At 39.1% G+C, this 26,333-nt stretch overlaps 1 protein-coding gene across 5 annotated transcripts in view; it reads left to right on the forward strand.

The window, feature by feature from the left end:
• Positions 1 to 26,333, forward strand: part of SYTL5 (synaptotagmin like 5) — a 91,103-nt gene that overhangs the window by 43,628 nt on the left and 21,142 nt on the right. For all 5 annotated transcript variants that reach the window (XM_052794859.1, XM_052794857.1, XM_052794860.1 and 2 more), the window contains 7 exons: positions 31 to 246; positions 10,645 to 10,757; positions 12,153 to 12,285; positions 14,216 to 14,341; positions 18,750 to 18,906; positions 20,528 to 20,657; positions 22,421 to 22,527. In XM_052794859.1, coding sequence (XP_052650819.1) covers positions 31 to 246; positions 10,645 to 10,757; positions 12,153 to 12,285; positions 14,216 to 14,341; positions 18,750 to 18,906; positions 20,528 to 20,657; positions 22,421 to 22,527 — 982 coding nt within the window. The remainder of the gene's footprint in view (positions 1 to 30; positions 247 to 10,644; positions 10,758 to 12,152; positions 12,286 to 14,215; positions 14,342 to 18,749; positions 18,907 to 20,527; positions 20,658 to 22,420; positions 22,528 to 26,333) is intronic.

Raw genomic sequence — 26,333 nt, forward strand, 5'->3', positions numbered from 1 at the left:
AATGAAAAGATTTTATTTTCTTGCTTTTAGGAAATTGAAAAATGAGCTTCTGGAAGTGAGAAGGAAAGGTGGCAACCGTCATTGTCAACAGGACAACAGCAGGGTCTGTGTTCGCTGTCAGAAAAGCCTGGGCTTAATCTTTGACAGAGGAGACCTGTGCCAGACCTGCAAACTTCGAGTTTGCAATAAGTGTCGTGTCGTGGGAACTGACGGGCAGTGGAAGTGCTCAGTGTGTGCCAAGATTGCGTAAGTTGTGCAGCTTTCATAAATACATTTAGAGATTACCACTGTATAAGTAATTTTGTGCTGGTGTTACTGTTTTACATCCCCTTAGCACAAAAGCATATGCATAGCAAGCACACAAGGGGAGAGGCTTATCTGGTGGTTTTATTTGCCGCACTGTTTTGCAGTATCTTTTTTGCCAGTTTCAACTAGCTTGCTTTCTAACGAAAGCTGCGAGCATTACAGATACTAAGCTGTTGGTGGGAAGTACTCTGAAAATGACAGAAAATCCATTACAAACCAGTGACAGTCTATTCACATTATGAAGACGTAAATGTAAGAATCAAGTAATTCAAAATTAACAAAACAGAATTAAGGATAAGTGACGTCTGTATGTTCCGACTGACGTGGTAGGTGGATTTGTAAGGAAAGAGATATAAAAATTGTGAGTCCAAGCACTTCAATCCGTGTTTCTATCCTTGCTTTTTTTTGTGTTTACAGTAACCGAACATCTCTGCATGAAGAGAGGACTGTATTTATAATGGCTCTATTAGTGAGCATTCTAAAGTAAATTGTGCTATGGTGGGAGGTAAAACAAAAGGGGCTATCACGTTTCTCACAGTTGGAATATTGAGCATGGGGAATGGAGGAGGAGGGTAGCAGATCACAGTGCTGAAAAGCAGAAAACCTGTATTCTAACACAGGATATCGAGTGAGTAAACAAAAAGATGTTATATGTTCAAAGACATTTACTTGGTGTATACTTGGAAGAATAATTCACTCCATTGGTATGGTAATATGCGATTTTGTAGCTTGACTCAGATAACCATGAAGGAAAGGGGAAATGTATCAGGCAACAAAACTCAGTTATGTATCCTGATTTAAGAACTGGATGGTATACAAAAAAGACATGATAAAATAATCATGTTAAAGGGGGAAAGAGTCAGAGCAGTTTCAGAGGGATTTTTTTTTGTTGTTGTTTTTTTTTACAGACCATCAAACTAATGAGATCAGGAAGATAAGGCTTTTTGTAAATTGTATCAGAGTGTGAACCTAAATTGCTAGTTATATCAGACTTTGGCTACCTAAACAGTTAGTGAAAAATTAGTACAGCAGGACATGGAGTTTAGGGTTTGTGTCTTCTAACTTTAGCTTTAGAAGGTTAACATCTGTTTTTAGCTAGATGCCTTAACCTTCTCTGCAGCCCATGGGGCGCACAGAGGAAAATGTCTTGCCTCTTAAGATGAAACATGTTCAAGGGCTTGATTTTGTGAAATGATTTTAAATTGGTAGGGGCCTGGCTGAGCTCCTTGCGGTTTGCTTCAGCCAGTTCGTGAGACGATCTCAGTGCTGTGCCTTTCAGAAATGATGGGGTGCAGTTGAGATGACAGAGTGGAGAATGGCAAACACAATACTACTCTTTAAAAATGAAGACAGGAAGAACAAGGGATTTGTTGTCCCTGTCAAATTACCTTTAATTTCTCTAAAAATACTGAAACAAATGATTGCCGTGCTGTTTGAAAGCTGAGAGAAGATGACAGGACAATGAGTAAGAGCTGGCTCAAGAACAAATAACGTCAAAACCAATTTAATTGCCTCCTTTGATAGGGTGGCAGACCTTGTGAATAGAGGAGGATCTGTTGATGTCTTATAACTTGACTTAAGTGAACCTTTTGATACTTTCTCTCATGCCATTCTAATAAGCTAATCAACCAGGGGAGCTATGCTCTGGAATAAATTCTGTCAGTGTGATTGCAGACCTGCCTGGAAAATTATAAAGCTCCATTCCCAGAGTAGTTATGGACATTTCACTGTCAGAAAAAACCCAAACAAAAACAAAACCAAAACAGCAGTGGTATAGAGCAGAATATTTCCTGGCTTTTTAGTGTTAAGTATTTTAGTTAAGGGCTTTGACGATGCAGCAGATGAGTTTGCCAGTTACACCTGCAGGTGACATCAAACTGAGAGGTGCTGCAGGCATGCCGAAGGACAGGATTAGGATTCAAAGTGATGCTTACAATTTAGAGAAGTGGCTTGAAGAAAAAGCAAGTGGTGGCTCCCTATGGACATGTGGAAGTACTACAATTGGGCAAAAACAGCTGCAGAAACAGAGAATGAGGACAAAAACAGCCTATGCAGCTGTTTCTTAGGAAAGGATCTGGGTATTGTACTAAATGAAAAGCTGAACATGAATCAACAGTATTTTCTACCGTAGAAAAGTCCAGCATCACACAGGGATGTACAAGCAGAATTATGGCCTGTAAAATACATGATGCAATCCTGTTTTATGTGGTGTACCTGCCCATTTTTGTGTAGCGCACTTCATGTTGGCCAACTGGAGAAATTTCAGCAGAAAATAATGATCACAAGCATAGCACACAGTATGTCCAGAGTAATGGAAGGAGTCAGAAGTGTTTGGCCTAGGCAAGAGAAAACTAAAAATAACTGAGTTGTAAATCTACAAAAGGCAGCTGCATTGAGCAGGCATAGAGGCTGTTCTACGTACTCACTTTAGATAAGAAAAGTAATGTGATACTTAAACTGCAGTGAAAGGATTTAGGTTAGGTCTTATGAATATTGATATAACTTGGAGAGGTTGCAGAATCTCGATTTAAAAACAGGTTGAATAAACCTCTGTCAGGAATGATGACATCAGTAAAGACGGTCCTGTTTTGGGGCTGAAAGATGGATGAGGTAACTTCTCAAAACATGTGCCACCTCTGCTTCTTGTGATTGTCCTGCAATTCTGTATGCCATGTAGTGGTCTTAGCAATCATCTTGAAAACTAATTCTGGTTGAAGCCTGCCTTTAAATTATTACAAACCATGGTGTAATTTGCTTGCAAAGTGCTAAACTTTGCAAGTGCTAAAGTTTTGTCAGTGTTGGATATCTTTATTAAAGTGAAATCTCTCTCTGTCCTTTCTTTTTGGTTATATGCAGTGTTTTTGCAAGACTATAGTGACAGTTAATGATGTGTAAAATGCCTTTTACACTGCTGGAGTACACAGAAAGATTATCTTCTGTGTGGGCAGTGTAGAGATGAAAGTGAGATAGGTATTTCAGTTAAATCATTGTGCATAGTTCTGGTTTAAATTCCTTCAGTTCTGCTTTCCTCTTTCTCACTTAAGTGAGAAACGTAGGGAAAATCAGGATTTTTAGGCTTTTTGAATTACATTTAAAGGAGGAGCTGATCAAGTTAATGTGAAAAGGGCCTTTGGCAAGCTTAAGAGGCAGAAGGCAAGGAAAATAAAATAGGAATCCAGTGTTAAGAGACATTTATGCTGTATGAGTAGAAAACAAAAGGCAGGAGGAGGGGAAAAATCTTTTAGCTCTGCAGCATTGATCTGCATACAGTGTTTGTATCTGTCAGATTGGATTGTTTCACCACGCTAGTGGCTTTGCAAAAAGTGTTAGGAAACTTTTGCCCCGTCCTTTTCTTCTAGCAAACTTGATGAATGAGACTGGGTTAATGTTGATATCTGTATAGACTCTAGCACCTGCTGTGCTGTTCCATTAGAAGAGCCAGGTTATACTGTTGTTATAATGAATATGGATGTTGGCGTACATACTGTGAGACCCTTAAAAGGCAGGGAGAAGGATTTGTGGTCTTCATGAACTCTTTCCAGTTTTGGTGCTATACTAGTTCTTGGCTGTTCTGCCAAAATTGTCTTCAAGAATGCCTATTAAGTGCCACTTAAGGTGATGGTGATAGTAGTAACCTGTAAAAGTCCTGTTATGTGGTCATCAGTTATACCAGCAGGAATATGTTCAGAAGCAAGTTTTTCAGAACTGTTGGAAAGCCTACTGCATTACATCTGGTGTCAGTGAAGAAGGTCTGATACTGGGTGTTGAGTGTGTTCATTTAAAGAGATGTTGACAAGTACTACAGAAATTGTGGCAGAAATCCCTTGAATTACACAGATAATCCAAAATGGTTGCTGAAACAAAGAACATCTTATGGCAATAAAAGAAAATGTAGATAATATCAGCCAGCTTCTGCCTGTTGCTTCGTTTAATACATTTTGACCTTTCCTTCCTTCTGAGCATCTGGAGTCCTGCCTATCCGCTCATAGCACGGGAGTTTAGGATACCTGTAGTACAGCAAAAGGACATTCTGTTACATAGTCTGGGATCTAATGTTATCATTGCTTTAACATTTATGGTGGGTTTATGTCCAGCCACCAAAAAAAATAAAAAAAAAAGATGGCGGCAAACTGAAAGTATGCTGACTTTGACTTGAGGATCAGGTTATTTCAAGATTCTCATTTTTTAAAGATATGGTAAAACACAGTATTATTTTCTGAACAAAGTAGCATGGTGGTAGCTGTAGGGGTGAGATACCATTGTGTTTAATAATACAATCTATCTGTTCATCTGTCAACCAGAACATCTTCATCTGGCAACAAGTGAATCCGATTTCTCCCTTCCAATGTAATCATTAAAGCATTTCATCTGCCATTTCTCCAGAGTCAGACTTGCCTGAAAAACAGCTTATGGTGATGGAAAAGCTCACCACAACACATTAATTACATTCTAAAACACTTTCAAAAAAATATTTAGTGAATTTGAGGAAATACATTTAAATGTGAATAGTAAGGGATGTTCATCAGTATTTTTAAGTATAACAAACTGAGGTTTATAGATAAATTGTCTTATAATTTACAGTTACTGAAACAGGATATTCCCCTTGAATGTCCATAAAGAGAAAATTACTGTTTGTGGGAGTTATTACCAACTAGAATATAAAGTTGCAAGTTAAAGCTTTAAAGGTCAAGAAGGGTTAGAGCTAAGTCGTCTGCCAAATTCTTAATTCTGCCAGTTACTGAGGGCAGAGAACAAGACAGTCCTTATTTATGTGATTGTGTGCTTGAAGGTCACATTGTTGTAGTATTTAATGAGGTAAAGCGAGCCTGTATGTAGCGATGCACTTGTCGAAAGAGGAAGCTTTCTGCTCCACTCCCTGCATACAAGGAACTGAGGCCATCAGGAGCTTTCAAGCATAGGTACTAAAAGTGAAACTTTCCATTAAGGTCACTTTTTTCCCTGCATCTTCTTAAAACGTGATCAGTTTGTGTTTTAAATTTGGCATCTAAAATGATCAATAGGTTGAGGGAAATCAAGTTCTTTGAGCAGTCTGCTGACAAGCTGATTTTGCATCTTGATGCTGTCTGTATTTCTCATTACGAATGTGTCTAGATATCTGCAAACAATGCCTTTATTTTGATTGACTTCTTCAGCAAGATAAAATGCCTAGGTGGCCCAAGTTATTACAGCAGAACAAAGCAGTAATGGAAAATTTTTCTTCATCTTTGAAATAATTATGTTGTCTTGAAGTGTCATGAAAATTCATCAGTATCTTGGTAACATTTATTCCCATTAGGAGCACAAAAATAGAGGCATTTCAAATGTTCTGGTATGCAAATGCTTTTCAGATTTCTTACAATTTCTTTTTATTTTAGTAACTTCTAAGCAAGTTTGCCTTCTTTTAATAGGGTCAAAAATTTCTATTTAATAGCCTCACAGCACATTAAAAATTACTCTGGAATTAATTTATGTTATAGAAAATGCTCTGTGGAATTGAATACATACAAAGATGAGTGTGTATGTTTTGGTATGTTCATGTATAGGCTGCATTTTATGCAGCCTTTGGTCTTGCCATTTTTTTTTCCAAATTTTACTCCCAGGGAGGAAGTAAAATAACTTGAGGAACAGGAGAGGGAAAGGAAGCTAGACTAAATCTCTCTCCTCTACTGTGGATGTGGGTTAGGCTGGATGATCAAATGGATAGTGAAACTGTTTTACCAATGTGGGTATTTTCCCCAAAGAAATGATTACAAGTAACAACGGGGACTTTCCATCTTAAATGGAATTTTTATAATTGGCATTTAACCATGAAGTGTCTTGCAAAAATGAGAGTGGAAAATAAGCTGAGTTTTTGGCAGCGATAGGCCACAGGTTATGTTCCATTTTTAAACTGAGCAGTGCATTAGTGAAGTTAAGCCGTTTAGTAGGAGATCATAGAGGGAGAAGCAGCATGGAACCGTAATGTACTCCCTCTCACATGATGATGTGAGTAGGTGGATCAGTAATTAACGTATAAGGACTTTAGCAGATACCTAAAGTATTTGGTACTAAACCTAGCTACTTGAACGTGATTTTTCTTTAAAATTTTCCTAGTCATTTTGAGTATAGGACAGGGCAATCATGCAAAAATTGCTGCTATTACTATTTATAACACTGTTTTCCTTCTTTCTAAAGCTACTGACTTCAGCACCTGTTGCACACCTTGGAAAGCCAGTCTAAACACTGTTTTGGTAGAACACATACATGTTTTTCTTTACTTTGTATGCTATGTGCTAGCTGAGAAAGGAAAGTAAAGGATATGCATGCATATGCCATGATTTACAGTCAGTACAGACCTTGGACCCATTTTAAAAACAACAAAAACCAAACCTGAAAGCACTGATTTGATGTACTGTTGAGTAAACGCCCTTGTTTCTTTTCCCAATGAAACAATCATTTAGGTGGGAAGAATTCATTTTAAGTCCTGTATGAGAAATAGAAGAAAGATGCACTATCTCAGTAGGAAAGACAGTCTCCCTTTGTCATAATTATAAATGCATGAAAATAAAATTATTATAAGACTGTTTAGGTCTCGCTCTTCAGTTTTTGATTCAGAATGTCAAATGTAATTATGAAATTCAAACTTCAAGTCAGAGACTTAGGCAATCATTTAATCTGAATCCATTTCTATTTATGTGTAGAACAAAAATTGTTTTAATAGGTACTCCTGACATGTATGAATGATTAAGATAACACGAACATCAATCTTTCTGTGAATTGTTCAGTATACGTGAAAAATACATCCAGTATTAGTGCACTAGAAATTCAAAGCTGCAAAGCTTGGGTTTTTTCCCCCTATTTCATTAGAATGTGATATTTTTGTAGAGGTCATCTGTTGGGTAAGGACATTTTCACAAAAGAGGACTGCCAGCTGAAGTCAGGATCCCAGGATTGACAGTTACATTGATGATAATAAGGATGAAGGTCTGAAATGAAGGTTGAGGCCTCTAGACTTGTTTCATGTGACGCTCGCAATGGCTGGCTATTGATGGCTGTTGTTTTTTCCCTTCTGGTGTGGATAACAGGATTGGCTAGCGAGGTGAAGCACTGGACTAAAACGAGGCAATACTCGCCTTTATTTGCTGTTTCGTGCCTCAGTTGAGGGAGTTGTCTGTGTTTTACCTCAGGCCTGGTTCTCTTGGTGAAGTCAGAGCAGAATGGGTGTGGGCCTCCTCAAAGTAGTGCCAACGAGTTGGCACCTCAATTTAGAATGTGGCTCTTATTACTTCTTAATAAGATCAGCCCAATAAAGAAGATGGGCAATTCAGTTTACTGTCGTTAGCTGAACCAGCACACGGTTCAGCTCCATCGGTGTAGCGGCTGTCACACTCCCTTGCCCACTCAGGTTGCAAAAGGGGTTGTTCGCACCCTCTGCTTTCCTTGGGGGTCCGGTCTGTGTTTGCCAGAGCATGCAGCGATCACCCCAAACCTCCTTGGCTAAGCAAGAGGGCACCAGCTACGTAATTAGCGGCTATTTAATGGTGGCAGGTTACAGCCTGCAGAGAGAGATTAGTAAGAGGAGTAGATTGCTTATTTATCCTTTGCCAGAAGATACAGGGATCAACTGTTGTTGCCCAAAGAGACTAACCTACCTCTTCCCTGCACAGCTTTACGCGGCTGCGAGGAAGATGAGTATGGGGTCAGTGGTTACTGTTACAAGGCGATGGTAAGAGGAAGAGAAAGTTCTTCTCCACAGTACTCCTTCCTCACTCCCAGCCTGGTGCCAGCCCTTCCCGTCTTGCAGGCTGCATTGGTCCCAGAGGGAAGAGTAGAAGAAGTTGTTCAGATGGTGTGGGATGGAGTGGAGAGAGAGAGAGAGGGAGACTGATGGTGAGCTCTAAGGTTGCGGGTGACCCATACCACAGCAGAGTGGAGGAGGAGAGGAAGGCCCTCTCCCGGGGATGGATTCTGGGGGAGGACCTCCTCGCTCCACCACCACCACCGCTGCTGATCCTTCCTTGCACAGCCCAGCAGCCCTCCATCCTCTTCCTTCCCGGCCTCCTCCCACAGCCACCCCAACCATCCTTCCGTTGGCTCCAGCCCCTTCCATCTCCCCAGTCCCCATGACCTTCCTTGAGCGCTTGGTCCTGCTATTGCAGGGTTGAATCTCCACATCAGATTATAAGACTAACGTATGGTAAAACAGGCAGACACGCTGGTCTCAGCCACTGTTTTGGCCAGGCTGAGGTCCCCTGGGTGCCTGTGATGCAGGAGGCACCCAAGAGGTTTTCTTTCCCTCATCACTGTTCACATCTGGCCAGAAAACATAGGAGATGGCTCTCCAGGGACCCCGTGGCAGAGGGCTGCTCCTCCAGGAACCACAGCAGCCCAGGCAGGTGGCACAATTCAGGGTTGGGGGTGGAAATAATTACAAGTTTTTGCTTGTAAAAGCTTTGTGCTGGGCAGCCTCCCAAGCTGCTGAAACCCTGGCCGTAGGTCACACCTTCTCCTTCAGATTGTCCCGAGCTTGGAGAAGGGTGAAGATGCTTGTCCACATAAGAGGGCAGGGAGTGCCCTGTCTGACCTTGATCAAGTTAAGCATTGCTGGTAAGATATTAGGGATGAATAAAATTTCTGTCCAAGGGGATAAGGGCGCTTGTGGAGTTTTATGGTCCAACATGGGAGTAAGTGAGGGGAAAAAAAAAAAAAATGAAAGAACCACGTAGTTCATACTGCAGTGTGATATGTTGTTTACATTGCAGTGGAATAAGATGGTGTAGTCAAAGGTCTGAAAGGTTTATAGTTTGATATAGAGCATTAAACTTGCTGTAAATCTTGGTATAAAAATAACTGCAGAGAGAAGTGCATGCTGTAAATGAATTGTGAAATACACACTCAGAGAAAAACTGTTTTTCGTACTAGCCAGACCGTGCATAGTTTCTAATGCAATGAGTCCTTTCCAGTGTTTGTGTCGAACAAAAGTAATTTAAAAATTCCTGGTGGAAACAGAGATTTTTTTTTTTTTTTTTTTAATGCCTTGCATAATAACTGACCGATTGTGATGACGAATTATAGGGGGGTTTGTCACTAGGAGTCTGCAACAGCAAGATAAGGCAACAATCTTCTATTTCTATGCTTGTGGGCACATGTTTTGGATTTTGAATTTTTTAAATTTTTTTTAATGACTCATGCAAAGGTGCATGATTCATTAATAGGTTAGGAAGAACTGATGAAGTTAGGGTCTTTTTAGCAATGGCAGGATCCTATTCTGTAATTTTTAGTATTTTCTCAAGTAAGACTCTCCTCCATTCAGGCATGACTCAAATGTAATTTAATAGCGAAGATATTGATCAGTGCTCTAAATCAATCTGTAGTAATTTTCATGCCCAAGAGACTAGATGATTTCTTTTCTGGTATAGGTTTGAAAATAAGTTTTCTTACCGAGCAGTAATCAGGAATGTGTGTCTGGAACTAAATCAGTTTTTAATGTGTTTGGGGTTTTTTTTAGTTTCTTTATTTGCTTTTTATTTGAGTATTCATGTTTAGTAGCTTTTTGCCATCAACTGTATGTAGTGGGGCAGTAGAAATGGTGATGTTTTACCATAATTAAACTAATTCAGGAAAAGGCTAACAATCAGCATAAAAATATACCCATGGAAAACAGCAATGCCAGTACAGGATTTCTTTGTTGCTAGCATAGGTAAGACAATTTGCAACCAGAAAAAGCAGCATTATCCACAACAGTAGCAAAGACAAAAGTTCATTGCTCTGATCCTCCAACACATAGCTAATTCATAACAGCACTGTCATGTGAAGAAACTACATATAGTGGCAGCATATGAAACTTAGAGATGAAAAATATATATAAGCTTGCAGCAATCTGTATATAATCAGATTGGGTCCATGAACTGCTGACTTGGCTGGCAGGAGCTTTGATAGGGATTTTTCTCCTTCCATCCACTGTTTTTGTTTCTACATCTCTTGTCATTTTGGAGATACTGAAAACTGTGAGGTTGAGTAGTTCACTATCCAAAGGACTAGGGAGATAGTATGTTACATGTTTTCTGCAGAAATCTGGTAAAGGTGGCTGAAACACTTTTTTGCCAAGTAAATTTCCATGTACTGGATGAAAATTACTTTTCGTTCCCAAAGCAAGATGATATTATTTTTCTGCTACATGTCCTAATATCCCAAGCTTTGCAATCAATGTTTTTACTCTTTATTTTGAACTGTGCAAATGGTGTCCAGGGTTTGTGAGCATTGACGGTGGAATGATGACCTAAGGGTTTAAGCAATAGCTTTGGATGGCCAAGTTTGTTAATGTGCATGTCTCTGGCTTTTTTTGTTTTCCCCATGCAGACAGCTACGAATAGCGACAGGAGAATGGTTTTTTGAAGAGAGAGCAAAGCGCTTCAAACAATCAAATCTTGGAACTGATGTTGTCAGACAGTCTATTCTACGCAAATTCCCAGGTAGGGACCACAAGAGAGAGATTTGCTTGTGCTTAATACATTCAAACCTTGTTTCCAGAGCGTTTGACTTGTATTTTATTCTTCACTGTTGAAGTTGTAAGTATAATCAGTATTTTAATCTTAATTCATATTTGGGTATTACTGTGCACTGGTGTATGAATGATTGATATGTAGGAAAGGTTAGGTATGGATGAATGAAGAAGTTTCTCTGTGGAGATAGAGAGCTGCTTAAAATCGCACTGTCCAAACGGGTGACAGTATCATTCAGCTGCAAAGCCAGCAGCAGAGACTCTAGAAGTTCATTCTCAGCTCCTGCCAGGAAAATTGGCTGTATGCAGAGATCTAAACCCAGCCTTTTTTTTCGCTTTGGCTTTCTTACTTGTGATGGTGGTGTGTAAAAAGTACTCCATTTTTCTTTTTCAACTCTAAAAAAGAAAGGTAAATGTTAACTCCTGTGCTGTATGGGCTACATCCAGACTACTGGATGTACTTCTCAGTTCTCACTTGACTTTCCGTTTGCCCAGGTATCTCCAATAAATTGCACCTGCGCTTTTAGGTAAACAGTCTGGCTGTCCTGACCAAGCGCAGCAAGTGTACCACGTCTGTGAGCTGCTGCGTTACCTTGCATGGTACCACAGGACCACTGGTTTAAGAAACAGGAGTTTTCCCTGAATGCTGATGCTTCTGTCTTCACTGAACTACTTCACTCTGCACACAGAAGCTGTTACTTGGGTAGTCTGTTTTCAGATGCAGCATTTATTGCTTTCAGTAGGAGTGTGATGGGTATGAGCAGTTTGTAGGGAGCAGGACTGGTTTACTGCCATTGTAAAAATGCCTGGTGCAAGTATACTGCTTGGCAAAATGCTGATCTTGCCGGTACCACTGTGCTTCAGAAGCTGTCAAACTGGCAAGTATCTAACGTTCTTTGGGTTTTGATATTATGCAGCCTGTCAAATCGGGTATTTTGTGATTTGTTACTTTGTTATTTGATAGATATATTAAAACATATATTTAAGCCATTGTTCCCACACCTTGCTCCTAGTTGAACACACATTTTAATTAGGATAACATTCTTTCATTTAACAGAGAAAATACTGTACACTGCAAAATTATATTTCAGATCCTTTGGTTATTAAATGTTGTTAGTGATAAATTCAGAAGCGTAGTTAAAGACAAGAGCTGATAATGAGAAACATTTCAAGCTACTTCAAGTTTTATTTTCTTTTATTAAAAGGAAAAGTTAAAGAACCCCCAAGTTTTTTTCATGATATTTTATGATATGGTTTTATTTAATATTGAAAAATGGAAAATCTATTTTTGTAGGTTGTTTGACATGTCCTGCCTTTTTTGTGCAAACGTTCACTTTTTTTTTTTTTCTTTTCCCCTCCACTGAAGAGACAGTTTCCAGCAAGGATGAAGGAAGAACTTTTAAAGATCAACCCCAAGAGAATGAAGAGAAAAGGCCAGATGTATCAGTCTCCTCCACAAATGGGCATAAATCAGTCTTCAGCGGACCTAGAAAGATAGGGTAAAGCCTTTTCTTTTGGAAACTGATAAATCTGAAAACAGCTGTATATGGTTGGACAGATTTTCTTTTGAGTTTCTCTAGTGTTCCACATCAGCCTCAAACTTCCTAGGGTTAGAAACAGCCTTCCTTTAAAAGTGTACTTACTATAATTAGGCTGCTGTTTCCTAGGAAATGCAGCAGTAATTACTCTTCAGCTACAAGGGTAGCAGAAAAAAGGCAGTTTTACTCCTGGATTTTTCTTGTTTATACTCAGAAGTAACAGAGTGTCCCTAAAGGCAGGTTTGCTGAAGAAGCAAATGCAAAAAAATAGTATTTGGAGGGCCTGTTTTTTATGTATACTGGTCAGTTCTGCTCACAAGTCAAGTTTTCCTTTAGCTTCCAGCTGTGCAAATGCAGTCTAACCGTCAAGCAGTGCCCCTTTTTTGTGCGTGTGACAGTGAATAAACAGATATGTTGCTGGTCATCTTGCAGTCTCAGTGATGTGTGTAAGCCCAATTTGGCTATGGCCTTAGAGGAGCGCTCGCTTACTCTCAGGGGGACATGGACAGATGCATTGAGTATATGGTTGCACGAGGGGTGTCTGGACGTAACTTGAGGCTTTTGGGTGAATGGGAAGAAAAATCGGATGACCATTCATATCATGGCTGGAGCTCCACGGGCTGGTAGTTGGAAAACTTTGTTTCTGTTGGAAGAAAACACATTTTATTATGGATCCTAAATGTAGGGTGGGTAGATAGCTTTCTACAGCTTTTTTACTTCTGAGGAGAGCTGAGTATGGAATTACTTGTTTCAGTGACTCCAGAAATTAACGTGAGTGATTTATCTCTCCATAATATTGGGAAAAAGAACATCAGTATGCATCTGGCTTCTCAAATTAAGGTGAAGAAAGAACCAGCTTAGGGAATCTACTATAATGGGACCTAGATGTTGCTCTAAATCATGCTAATTGGTAGCTATAGTAAGAGTGCATTAAAATTTACTCTTCTAATCCTCTTTTCATTTAAATCCTTTGTGCAAACCTATTAGTCATATTCCCCAATGAGAAACCATTCTTTTTTGTAATTGCCTGTTGTTTATTTTAGTGGCGTTCAGCCTTTTTCAGTTTGTGGCCTGAAATGTTTTCTGGTGGTGACATTCCCCATAAAGGAAATTTAATCCTACAAGAATTAAGCTTGCTTTTCCTAGTATATTTTGTGGCCTCTCTTAGAAGTAGTTCATTATTCCTCCTCTTCCTTGCTCCTTCTTCCTCCCTCAGGTTCCACATTCATGAATCTCATGAGTGGATTTGTTTTAGCAAAGCCGTTTTGGGGCCAACTCCTACTGACACTTAGTGTCATGGGATAACTTAACAGTCTATTGTTTTTTGTGAATCTATGAAGAATACTATTACTTTTCAAAACCTTATTTCATTTTTTTCATTTCTGTCTTATTAGGCCACATGTTGCAGGGTAAGGGGGTGATGTTATGTTTTCAGAAAATAGAGTGTTTGGAGCATTGATGCGTATAATTGTAGAAATTGCAAAGAAATATTTAAGAGAAAATACATATAGTGTAATTTGCTAGGGGAAAATACACATACTTAGTCAAAATACTTTTCTGTGTATGAACTGTAAAAAAATAAAATAGAGGAATTTTCACAAAAGGCACTTCTGGTTCAAAGCTTGAAGTGGCCATGTTGAGTAGGAGGGATGTTTTAATGTTTTGTGTCTTAAAAAGCAGTTTCTAGCAAATATGATGACTTTTTTTTGTCCAATAGGAGTCAGTTTGATAACCAGATTTGGTGCTCTGTTGACCCTTATATCCAGAGTTGTCCATGGGTCAGACACATGAAATTTATAGAATGCGCACATCACGATATTTCAGTCAGGTTGCTGTTTCCTGGGAAAATAACTTACAACTTTTAAAATCTTTTATTCTGTGTTTTCATCAGGAGGGTAATTAGGGCGGTTACCAAAGGAGAACTTAAAAATGCAAAAGACGAAGGTGAAAGGAACGCAGGCTCAGAACCTGAAACCCAAAGTCTGCGCAATGGCAAGTCAATGCCTTGCTCTGAGAGGTGAGCAGCAGAAATCTGGTACAGCTCATGCCGGGCTTGACCTACGGGTGTGTGCCAGTCCTCTGTGTTGCATTGTGTCTTTGAGTGCTCAGCTTTAGTGCTATCTGAGAAGCATAGCTTATTTAAAAAAAAAAAAAAAAAAAAAGAAAGAGAAAAGCAAAATTATCTCCACCCATCTTCCTTTTCTCTCCTTGCGTTTGGCTGGTGCTTGCTGTCACTATGTTGTTTTTTGTTTTCTGGCTTTTAATTGATGACCTGTGTTCATGTTACAGAACTGAGGTGCTTTGTGCCAAAGTTTTTCTCCAGTAATGACATGTTAATTGATTATAACTTATATTTTCTTCTTCAAAGGCTCTGTTTGCCCTTCTCTTTCCATGATTATTGTCCCAGTTATTTCTGATAGAATTCCATTTATCATTCTTCTGGGCTTAAGAGATCTCTGTTATTGCCTCTGATAGCATTGTAAAATTCCAGATGCAACATTGCTCTCATGTCCACCTCCAAAATGAAGCCAAAAAATAGCTCACTTTTTTCTTGTTCATTTGGATAGTCTGTACTGGATGTAGACCCACATTCTTTTCTCAGGTGCACACATGTAGAAATTTTGTACTCTGGATCAAAAAATAATAATAATTTTCTGTAAGATCCCATAGAAATTTCTAGCTCTAAAACAGTGGTCCTGGGAGACTCCAGATAGGTATACAGGAACACGGGATATCAGGTAAAAGGAACATCATGAAGTTTAATTCACCCACAGATGAGCCTTCTTGCTTAAGCAAGAACTTGCTTCCCTTTGTTACCTATAATTCAAATACCCAATCGCTGGATATTCTGCAACATGTATAAAGTTGACGGTGACAATCTTCTTGAAAGTTGATAATTTGATCCCCCCCCCCCCCCCCCCCCCCCACTGGGTGCTGCAGCATGTACTAGCCAAATCAGCTTTAAAGCTAGTTTTCTTGTTTAATCCATACACAGTTCACAAAGTTTTTTTTCATGAAGCTAATTAGGCCTTTTGTATCTAACCAGATTCATACCTGACTTTGATGAGACCAGAAGTAGTATTTTTGCTCGTTTTCTGGGTTTGTTTTGCTTTTCATTGAATAGATTAGAGACGAGTAAAGGATCTAAGAGACAAAAGCTCAGGAATCTGGTGTCTGCGCTGCTTAACACTAAGGTTATGCAATATTAAGTAACTTTCTCTAAGAGTTTACCAGAATAAGGACAAAGGAATTCTTGTGAGAGATCTGTGCAGCTGTTTTGGTGTGCCAGACTGCAAGAAAGTTATCATGCAGTTAACCATAAATGAAGCAAAATAATTTTGTTTGGGGTGGTAGAATTTGGCACCCGACAAGCTCTGTGTACAGACTTAGAAGGATAAACAGAGTGAAGTAGTCTATAAAAATAGCCTTTATGTTTGATTGCCTTGCTTGACTTTCACATAAAGCATCAATTTCTAGCTTTTGCCCAGAGCCAGGGTGAGGGATTTATTAAATTAGGCATATTGAGTCATTATGGCAACTTCCTTCTCTACCTGTCATCTTATCTCACCTGGCCAAATTGGTGTCCTGTGTCAAAGTACATAGTAACCCCGCTGTGTTGCCAGGAGATGCTTTTGGTGGGGGGCTGAATTATTTTACTGTCCATGGAAGATATGGCACTTCCTAAATATTAGTTTGTGGAAGGATTGAGGAGCAGCTTATATTTCTTAGTAGAGGGATGAAAATTCCTGGCTTGTACACGCATGGTTAAATATTTAATTAGATATCTGGGGATGCTTGCTTTAGTTCATTTATTGCTAATTTATAGAACTGAGTAGAAATTATTTAAAATAACAGCAAAGCTTCCCAGGCTACCCTCCATAACTGTTTTGAGTTTCAAATTAAAATAATATAACAACATCTTGTGACCCTGTAGCTGTCCTAGATTTTCCTGCCTATTTCTGATTTTTGTAATTGCCACCATCTTTTTAGCTGCATTGCCAAAATTGGTAGTATTTCACCTACCAGCAGGGAAACTGAGAGACAATTTTTATTCTTTCTAAACAATTCTGTTTAAGAGAAGCCGTACCGAGCTGGGAACAGGGAGTCCCAGGCCATGACTTCATCTCTTCAACTCATTTATTTCTGCTCCAGCAAAAATGTTTACTGATTTTGCAGCTGAATTAACCAGGAGGCTGCATCAGGATACTTCTAGGAGAAATAGGATAGGAATTTCAGGTTCATCTACACAGGCACACTACCCCAATGTACTGAGGTCTTGTCTACCACATGGAAATGCCTGGCATAGTCACCTTATAACAACATTTTTCTTTCATTGTCTACTTAATATGTGTATAAAATGTGTTGAACCTCTCTCTAATAGCAGATTGAAATAAGGGCAAAGTACAGGAGAGCTCTGTTTAGCAGGTTGGATGTGCAAGTGCTCAGTCTGACTGATGACTCCTGCACAACCCCTTGTAACATGTTTTCAAATCTTTTATGCCAGCCCACTATTCCTTCCGAACACTTCTCTTGATTTACATTAGTTTACACAGTGAGGAAAAAAAAAATCTATAACAACAATTTTTGTAACAGAAAGTCAGAACAATCCATCAAAAGTGGTGTGACATGCAATAAAACTCAGGTTTTCAACATTTTGGCTACTTTCCACACACGGGCAGATTTGGAAATTAAGGTGTGTGCATCTAAGTCCAACAGCTTTAATAAAATACAGATGACAGCCAGTATCCTTGATTTTTCTGACTTTGCAGGACCAAAGACACATCTTTGTGTAAACAGATAGGGCTAAAATTCAACCAAAGCACATTTAGTAGGATTTGTTGATCACTTGCTTATCAAATTAAAAAGTAGCAGTGCATGTATGTGAAGTACACAGGCATAAGAGTGTGTTTAATATGCATTATCTACTGTTGTCAGTATATGAAATTGGATAGTAATTGTTAAAAAGGTTACCATATGCTCACTAAAAGACAAAAACATGGTTGCACAACATTTGTAGACAGTCTTGTTTGGGGTTTTCCTGTGTTCCTTGTTTTCAATAACTCCACCAGTGTGGACTCAGAGCCTGTGCTCACTTAATGTAGCGGTGAGACAGGAGCTGTTGTGTTCCAGAGTATTTTTTTCTCAGTTCAGTGGTAGTTCTAATCAAAATTTCCATTGTGGTAAAGAAGATTTTTACTGCAGTTACTCTAAACATGATATGACAACCTAAACCAAGTGAAGGTGAAATTCAGCTGTTATCCAGCACAATGAAGATGCCTGCAAATCTGAAATTTATTAAGCGAGCCTCTTTTGGCTGAAAATATACTGTAAGTTCCAAAAATTTTCTCCAGCAAATTTGCACTACTGTTGTCCCCTGACACTGTATTTGCCATATGAAAAGGGTACAATTCCTGCATCAATTCCTATTTACCACTAATTTTTATTATAGTAGTAAGTAGGAATGTGTGCAGAACTGTTACTGTCCTGCAAGACTTTTTGAGATTTCTCTGAATTGTGAAGAAAAATGGAAAAGTTTGAACTGATGTTTGTGGATAAAGAAGAGAAGATCAGCCAAGACCTTGTATTTTTACTGCAGAACAAATTTCAAATGAAAATAAAACTTTAATTGAAAATGTGTTGAAATACATTTTAAAATAATTTTCATTGCTTCAAAAGGTCAAAAATGTGCAACAGCTTACCCTTTCTAACCCTCAGTGTTCACATGGACTAATCAGTATTTTCTAATAGAAAATGTCCCATGGAAAAATTTCTGCCTGTTGTGGTATTAGCAACTGAATTCTGGTATGCTGATCACAGATGCTTTTTTGTCACTTTTAGTAACACGAAACCTGGCGAAAAGACTTGCCCAGCTTTCTTAGCTTTCCAAGTTTGGGTCAAGAGTCATTATTGCAATATAAATAGGGCAGTGAGCAAGTTGTTGTTTTTCTGGAGAGGACAGAGAGCAGATAGCCAAGGATTTTAGACTTTCTGGAGACAGTGCTGGCATTAACACTGGCTGCAGAAGTGGCCAGAACTGTCATGTCACCGTAGTTTTCCTTTAAACCAAGGAGCAGCCTGGTAGGAAGCGTTACACGAGTCGTCGCACCTACTGTTGAGATGCGAATGCAAAATGAACATGGATGAATGCAGCTTCTGCAGCCTGGACAAGAGCCGCCCGTTTGGGCTATTTGCAGTTCTGGTAGAAATGCTGGAAATGCTTGTATGTATAAAGTAATTGTAATTCACCTTTGCCTGTGTTTTTCTTTCCAGGTGACCATTTCCTTGCAGCGGATCACGCAATTCATCCAGGGCGATGTTATTCTAATAAACTGCTACCATGGCTGTTTTCTTGCGATGGTTTGCTAAATGGGTTGCCTTGGTTTGCTCAAAGCAATAACACTTTAATACTCTTCTCTCCATCCCAGAGGGAGCACGCTTTCGCTGAACGGCAGTGATGCAGAGTCCACTGCAGGCCATCTGAAAGGGGCCGTGGGTCCTGCGAACAGAGGCAACGTTTCCATACCTTCCCTCCGGAGGTCTCCGGCACTCGGCACGCGCAGCATGACTGCAGATTATAGCAGGGTGAGTACAGTGATGTAGAGCTGACACCAAATACAGCTGACGCCAAACAAGATGACTTGGCCGGTATCTGCCCTGTTAGATCGATTTGTAGCCCAGAAAAGACAAGCCTGACAGAGAAGATTTTGGTTCTTCCCTAATTCTGCTGGGACCAGTGAAGATCTCTACTAGAACAGAATTTGTCATGTTCTGTCAGTGATGTGGTTTTTGGTTTGGCAGACATTTTTCTTTTGTCTAAAAATTGCTGTTAATGTCCAGCATTACATAATGGGTAACAGATTCCGAACGGGGAAGCACAAGGGATGTGAGTAAGCATTTTTGGCACTTCAGGGCCTTGAGTAAGTGCTGTGAGCTAAGGATGTGACTTTCAAGCATGCAGGGTCCGGCACGCTCCCACTGACTTCTAAGGGAAACTTTGCAAGCTCAGCATTTGCAGAAGATCAGGTCATGCTAATTTTAGTTTTTTCTGGATTTGGACACTGGCCTCGGCATAAATTATGGCATAACACAGAATGTGTGCTAGACGCTTTATCAAAACGAAATGTGGGATTCCTCTTCCCTGCTGTTAAGCCTCTTGGGATGTAGGTGGTCACGTCTGAGCTAGCCGCCTTGGCTGTTTGGTAATAAGCAGAAGGATGCGGCTCATCTAGCCAAAAGCAGACACTCTCTCCGGTCCCAGACAGCCTGCCTGTTTGTCAAGCCGTTCCTCTTGGCTGTGCACCGAGACACCCATCCCGAATTCATTTCAGTCACCCCTCTTAAGAAATCAGGATTGGACTAGCAAGTTGTTCTGAGTTGCCAAAACTTAAGTGTACGAGGAAAGCGAAATTTATAGTCAGAGGTAATGCCTTTTACCATTAATGTTTGGAAAAAAGTAGATAAGCATGTGAGATCAGAGCCCTGTTGAATGCATCAGTTTTTTTCTAACCTCAAATACTTGGTCTAATTGTTTTTCCTAATAAAAAATAAGTTAGCATATATGAAGGGCAGTTTTAGGAGCTGTAAATAAATTAATAGTTGTTTTATTTATATTCTTGCTGGCACACAGACTGACTTGATTTCAAATGCATTAGATTTGCTTGAAAAAGGCCGATCCATTTAATTTAGTTGGAGTGATGTTGTTAGGTATTCCTTTACAGGAAGGCAAAAAGCCATAATGATGTCAAGCATATTGGCTTTATTTAAGGGTTATACTGGCATAATTTAATTAGTTCAAGTCCATTTGGTTTTACCCTAGCTGAAATCATTATGCCGGTATAGAAACAACAGGTTTTGTCTCTTCTTTCTTTCTTTTTTTTTTCCTTCCTTTTTTTTTTTTTTAATTTCCAAGCTAAGTGAACTTTTAATGGATTTGAGTGTTTCACTTCCCTCCTCTCACTCCTGATGCATTGCTCTGATTCTTCAGTTGCAAACTCAGAATGTATGTATGAATCACATCTTTGTGCAAATTTTATGCATGATCTGTGCTAAGCAAAGCACATTAGATAGTACTCTAAATATATTCAGTAATAGACTGGATGCTAAAGGAGCTTTGGAGCTAATAGAAATGACGCTTTTGTAGACTGATAGTGAATAAGCTTGCTTTTTGTATTTATGGGGTGTGCATTTTTTTCTTATTGGGCAGGACCCTGGCTTAGAAAATGGCATGATTATTCCAGCAAGTGAAAGTGTACCTGAAGATTTAGTAAAGAAGCACTGTAGGAAAGCATCTGGAACACCTTCCATTGCAGTTTCTAGGGTATCTTTGTCATCAGGCAAGTATTAAGTCTTTTCCTTCTTTCTGCCAGCCTTTATTATCAGAGGATTATTCCTATTCTTGTGACTCTGCTCCTTTTGTTTTTAAAGCACATTGAAGGATGTAAGTTTCATAAATTTGTTCATATTCATTCTGAAGATCCTTCCCTTTTACTAGCCAAGTTTATACCACTTCACAAGTTTTACATTTGAAGAAGTGTTAGTCCTAACCCCAGTAATGTTGGCACAATGTTAGTACTAGGTAAATCACACTCTCTTAGAACTGGTACAAGATTTCATTCATAATTGCACATCGTTAAATCACTGTCTGTGTGGTCAGCTGTATAAAATACTACCTATCTCCAATCTGTATAAAATACTACTGTGCTGCTGTCATTACATTTCACACCCACTTTGCCCAGAAGCAAATTTGGGAAAAAATTCAGATACAGACTTCATGTCATTTCATTTTCATACCTGATACACCAGACCAGTCGATTCATCTGTAATTTACCTCATTTCATTGGAGGCTGTTAGGTAAACGAGGCTTGCACAGGGAGGTGCTGTCAGAGCCACTTTGCAGCAGTGGGTGGAGATCCTCCTTTTCTGCTTCTCCCACGCGCTCGGCCGGCTTCTTATAAGGCTAACAGAGTGGGTCCAGATTTACAGGTTTCTCTCTGAAACACCGCAGGGCTCACTTTTTTTCGGCTGAATTTAGCCCAAAGCAGAAACCTAGTGATGTATCCCACAGAGCTAATCAAAGGAGATAATGTTCTTCACCTTAGATTTTCCAACTTGAAAGCATCAGTGTTTCTTTGAGAATATTGTACAATGCAACTCCAGGCAGAGGTGTTACAGACTGCTACTTTATGAAGTGAAAATTCTCCTGTTTCTGCTACCTTATAAAATAAAGGTTTTCCTAATAGAAAAGAACAGGCCACATGTTACCAAAGCAGATGGATGCTGAGCAAAATTGCAGGCAACCTGGGAGCGGGCCTCAGACTCCTCATTATCTCCGTGTTGGAGGATCTCAAAGGACATTAAGTTCAGGAGAGTGACTTTTCCTGTCACATCATCTATAGCCCAGGTAGAAGATGAACAGTTAAAAACTTTCCAGATTCCTACCTGCAGGATCTAAAAGTATTCTCTTCCCCCTCTTTCTTTCTCAACACAAAAGATTTATATGGAGAGGACTAAGAAAATCTTTCTCCAAGACGTCTAACAAGTCTTCTGCCTATTGAGTGGACGTGTGACCTGTAGGACTGAAAGAAATTTGTGCGGGTCTTGAGACTTGTTTGCTTCCTCCTCTTTTCTGCACAGGGAACACCAGTAATGGCAGAAGTACTTTCTATGTCTATCTGTATCCCTAGTTGCTTAATTCTGAAGCAGACGCTGGGGAGAGTTTGGTGGTGGTGGCAGATGTGACAATCGCTGTGAACACTTGGACTGCAAGTTTTGCAATATTCCGGGCTGATAGGCCTACCAGAGAAAGTCAAAACCTTGATCTGTAATATCATCCACAGGAGACAATTACAGCAGATAAATAGTGCAGGGGAAAAAGTATTGGCCAGAAGGCTGAACAGCATCAGAAAGCATATTTTTCCATTTATCATATTGATGTTCAGTTGTCATAGAGTTTGTGACAGATACCTAAAATATTGTTTTGATGTTTTTTTCTTAAAAAACAATTGGGTTTGAGACAACGCTTATTAAAGTGTGGAAGATGAAATGGAATGGTTTTGTACAAATTATAGCAATCATTTTAATTGTTTTTATCTTCCAGATCGTAGCCGATCGGAGATAGATTTGAGTGAATCTTTCTCTGAAGGAAATGAGGATACTCTGAGCATAAGAAGCAAATCTGTACCTAGTGCCTTAGATCAGGAACTGGTGAGTTATAAATACATAAATGTTCATCTGGTGGAAATGCTGTTTGTTCAGACTTATGAAATCAGCACTGTATGTATATCTATGTAAATGATAAGTAATGCAGAGTATTATTTCAGGGATATTTAATGAGGTTTTAAACAGCTTTATCTTCTGAGTATGTTGGCTATAGAATGATTCCAATGAATAGTCATGGTTACAGTTTGTTATTGATTTGCTGGTTTTTGAGTTTACAGGTGAAAGAAATCTGGCCTGAAAATAAATTTCAGGCACTATATTACACATGCTCCAAAGTTCTGTTAATTCATACTTTCTTAGATTGTAATTCTGATCCTGAGAAATACTATACTTTAAAGGCTTTAATCTTTGCCTGGTTTTCATTTTTCCCCTCATATATATTTTTAGCAAATGAAGCCCCAACTTTCTGTTCTGTCACTGTTGCTTTCCTCTTCTTCCTGTTCACTGTTTTCTCCCAAACATCTCCGTGCCTTTTTCTGTGTATTCTATGGGCTGCGTTTCCTGAAATGATTCACGACTTCCCTCTCCTCTTATGCACATATCCAAGATACACAAGTGCAGATGTGCATCAATGCTATAATAGAATTTCAAAGCTTGTTAAATATGTATGAGGGGGAAAAAAAAGAAGTTATTTAAGTCGTTCTTCATCTAATCATAGTTTGTTCTGGAGTTTCCAAACGTGTGCTTGCAGCTTAAAAAAACCCATAACCCTCTGCATTATGGTTTATGCATTTTGCCTATTATCGTAGTCCTTCCCTACCATCTGCTCTTTTCAGAAGAGCATTGGCCATGGGAGATGACTCCCCTTCTTGTAGCATTTGATACTTGTGGCTTGGTGGAAAATGACGTGTTGGGATTCCCATCTGTTTTCTTGGATTGTAAGCACTCAGAGAATTTGCCTGCAGCATTGTTTTGTTCAGGTTAATCTTTAAGGAAATTAAAAAAGCCCTTCCTGTGTGTCAGATTTCTGTGGAAGAAAAGCTTCAAAAATAAGTGGTTTATTTTTTAATTGTAGTAAAGAAAAAGGTTGTGTTCTTGATTAAGAAACTGGAAAATATTGCAGAAGAAAAGCATAAAATAAGAAAATACAAACTTTAAATATCTTTATATCAGTTTTCTGCTCTAATTGTACCGGGCGCTGTAGTTATCACTTAGGGATTTCTCCGAGGCAGGTGCTAGAGATGCGAAGTCCAGAGTGGTTTTCTGTTCTTTGATTTTTGTCTTCCTCTTATTCAGAGGGTTTTGGTTTTTTTCCTCCTTTTCTTTTTCTTTCTTGCTGACTCTTGCTTCAGTATTGCTGACTGAATGAAATTTCAGATTGCATCTCAGCAACTCTCTAGCTTCTTTGCGAACCACGGAGACCTCTCCTGTGGCATAACTTTGATTTAGTTGCTCTGGGGTCTGTGAGAGTGCTAATTCCCCTTTAAACTTCATTCATAACAAGGTTCATGGATCTCTGATTCTACCCATGTCCTCACTTGCTCTGTCTTATAAAATCAATTGATTGCATTCATCAGCTTTAGTGTTACCATATTTTTTTAGGGTAGTTTGACTCACAGGAGTCCTTCGGAGTCTTGCCCTATATTCATTATGGATGCAGTGTTTTGGGATAAAAGTTGTATTCCTGCTGGAGTTTAGTTTATTTGGTGCTTGTATCTTTATAAGAGGCAAAAAGAAAGATACCTGACAAGGATAACAACAGCTCCTGCAGCCTGAGACAAGTTATACCATGTTTTCTCCTGGCTAGCTGGTGGAGCTAGCTGAGGTCCTTCAGTCTCATTCCTGGGTGATTGGAGCTGACAGCGGTGGTGTGGGAGATGCCACGTGTCAATAGGATACGCAGATTGCTGGAATTTATCAGCTGAAAGGGTGGGAAAAGGCTTTTTAGCTGCTTTGCTCCCGGTTTTATCAGGAAAACCCATTACACATACCAGAGGGATCAGCTGGAAAATTGAATGGGTGTTTTGCTTCTCTAACTTGACGTTGCTCTTGATAGTGAGAAGGGACAACCCCTAGAAACCCGTGTACTGTATGTAGTACGTACTTATCAAGGAGTATGGGGAACCAGTTAAATCTAGTGTTGTGTTCAAGTGGGAGCACCTTATCTGGAGAGGTGTGTGTTGAATTCCTGACCAGGTAGTGTTCATTACATGCTCAGCTGCTTTATTAGAAGTAATTGGATAATGTGCATTTTATAACCCCCACTGGAGACTATGAGATTAATGTCCTACTAGCTCTAACTTTAATAAGCTAATAACACTAACCAATGGTGTAGTTGCAGTTCTGTAACACCTCCTGAGAAACATAATCATTGTGGTGCAAAATGAATTAAGAGCATAGGTTAAATGTTAACTTTTTTTTTTTTTCCCCCAGATTTAGATATCTGCTTGCAGACAAAAATTGGTAGTCAGCTAGCTGTTGCTAGGACTCTTTGTGAAGCACTGTTAACCTTTGAGTGTCTAGACCTGAAACACCCCAGTCTGAAGATGTTGCCTTACTTTTTTTGTCCTGTATTTAATTATTCAGCAATAAAAACGTAGTATTGTTTATTTTAAAGTCCACAGGTATGGACAGTGTAAAGGAAAGAGTTTTGCATGTGTTACTAGACTTGCTTATTCCTGTTGTATGGGCAAGAAAGAAAATTGTGTATTCTTGTGCCAAGTTTTAAACTTGAGTATATCACTTGAATTCTGAAGTCAGTGAGGAGAGTAGAAGTGAAGAGTGGGGTGGGGGTTTTTGTTTTTATTTTAGGGGCTTGGGGGGGGGTACTTTTGAAGGATTCAGCTCTATCTGTTTCCCTGAAATAGTTGCTCTGTTGTGCCTGGGCCTCCATGGACTTTTTCCGTAGAGTATAAAATATCTTTGACTTCTTTTTTTCTGTGGGGTAGTAACAGTGCCCTGGATAGATTCGAAACAGAAGATACCAGCAGAGGAAACTCATTGTAAGAACATGAAGCTAAGAGGAATGTTTGCTTCAGTATGTAAATTTTGGTCCCAAATAGAGTGATGGCTCATCCTAATTTCCTTCTGCTCAATATTAAATATGCAGTTACAATTGGAAAGTAGTAATAGAAAATTTTGCATCACTTTCAGCTGGCTTTATTTCAGTTCAGTCACTGGAACAAAGGAGAAGAGATGTAACAGCTAGTTTTATGCATTCTAATGATAAATGCTCTGCAGGTCTTTACATAAACTGTGGCAGTTCAACTCTCCAGCAGCATTTCTTTGCTCTATTTTTCCTGATTAGCATAGAAGTCTTTGAGACTCCTGAGTTTGAATTCAGTACTTCTGTGTTTAGTTTAAGAAAGTGATAGCAACTAAGCAATAGAGTGTGAGGTAGGTTACCACGTGAGATTTTTATATCTGCAAAGCAGATAATAAGGAAGTTGAATATTTGACTTCCATTAAGACTAAAAGCAGAATCTTTCAAAATACCTGCCATAAGGTTTAAGGAAACGGTTGAAATTTCCCAAGCTACATGTAATAGGATAATAGCTGTCTGTTGGGTTTTTTTTCCTTTAACTTTTACTTAAAGTTAACAGTCCTATTAGAACTATCAACCAGATTTTAAATTTCTTTTTAGATTTTGCTTTATTGCTATGTTTAAAAAATGAAATTTTTTTCTGTATATGAGCTAAAGATGTTACAGTTCAGTCTGACTTACTAAAACTCAAGCATATGAAGCTATGCAATTACTGATTTTTCCTCCTTATGCACATCATCTGGGTTTTTTGTTTACCCCTCAAATATATTCAGTGTGTATGATGGCGGGACAAGTTTCTTCCCATGTG

This window comes from Harpia harpyja, chromosome 8, assembly GCF_026419915.1.
Source record: "Harpia harpyja isolate bHarHar1 chromosome 8, bHarHar1 primary haplotype, whole genome shotgun sequence".
NCBI classification, from domain to species: Eukaryota; Metazoa; Chordata; class Aves; order Accipitriformes; family Accipitridae; genus Harpia; species Harpia harpyja.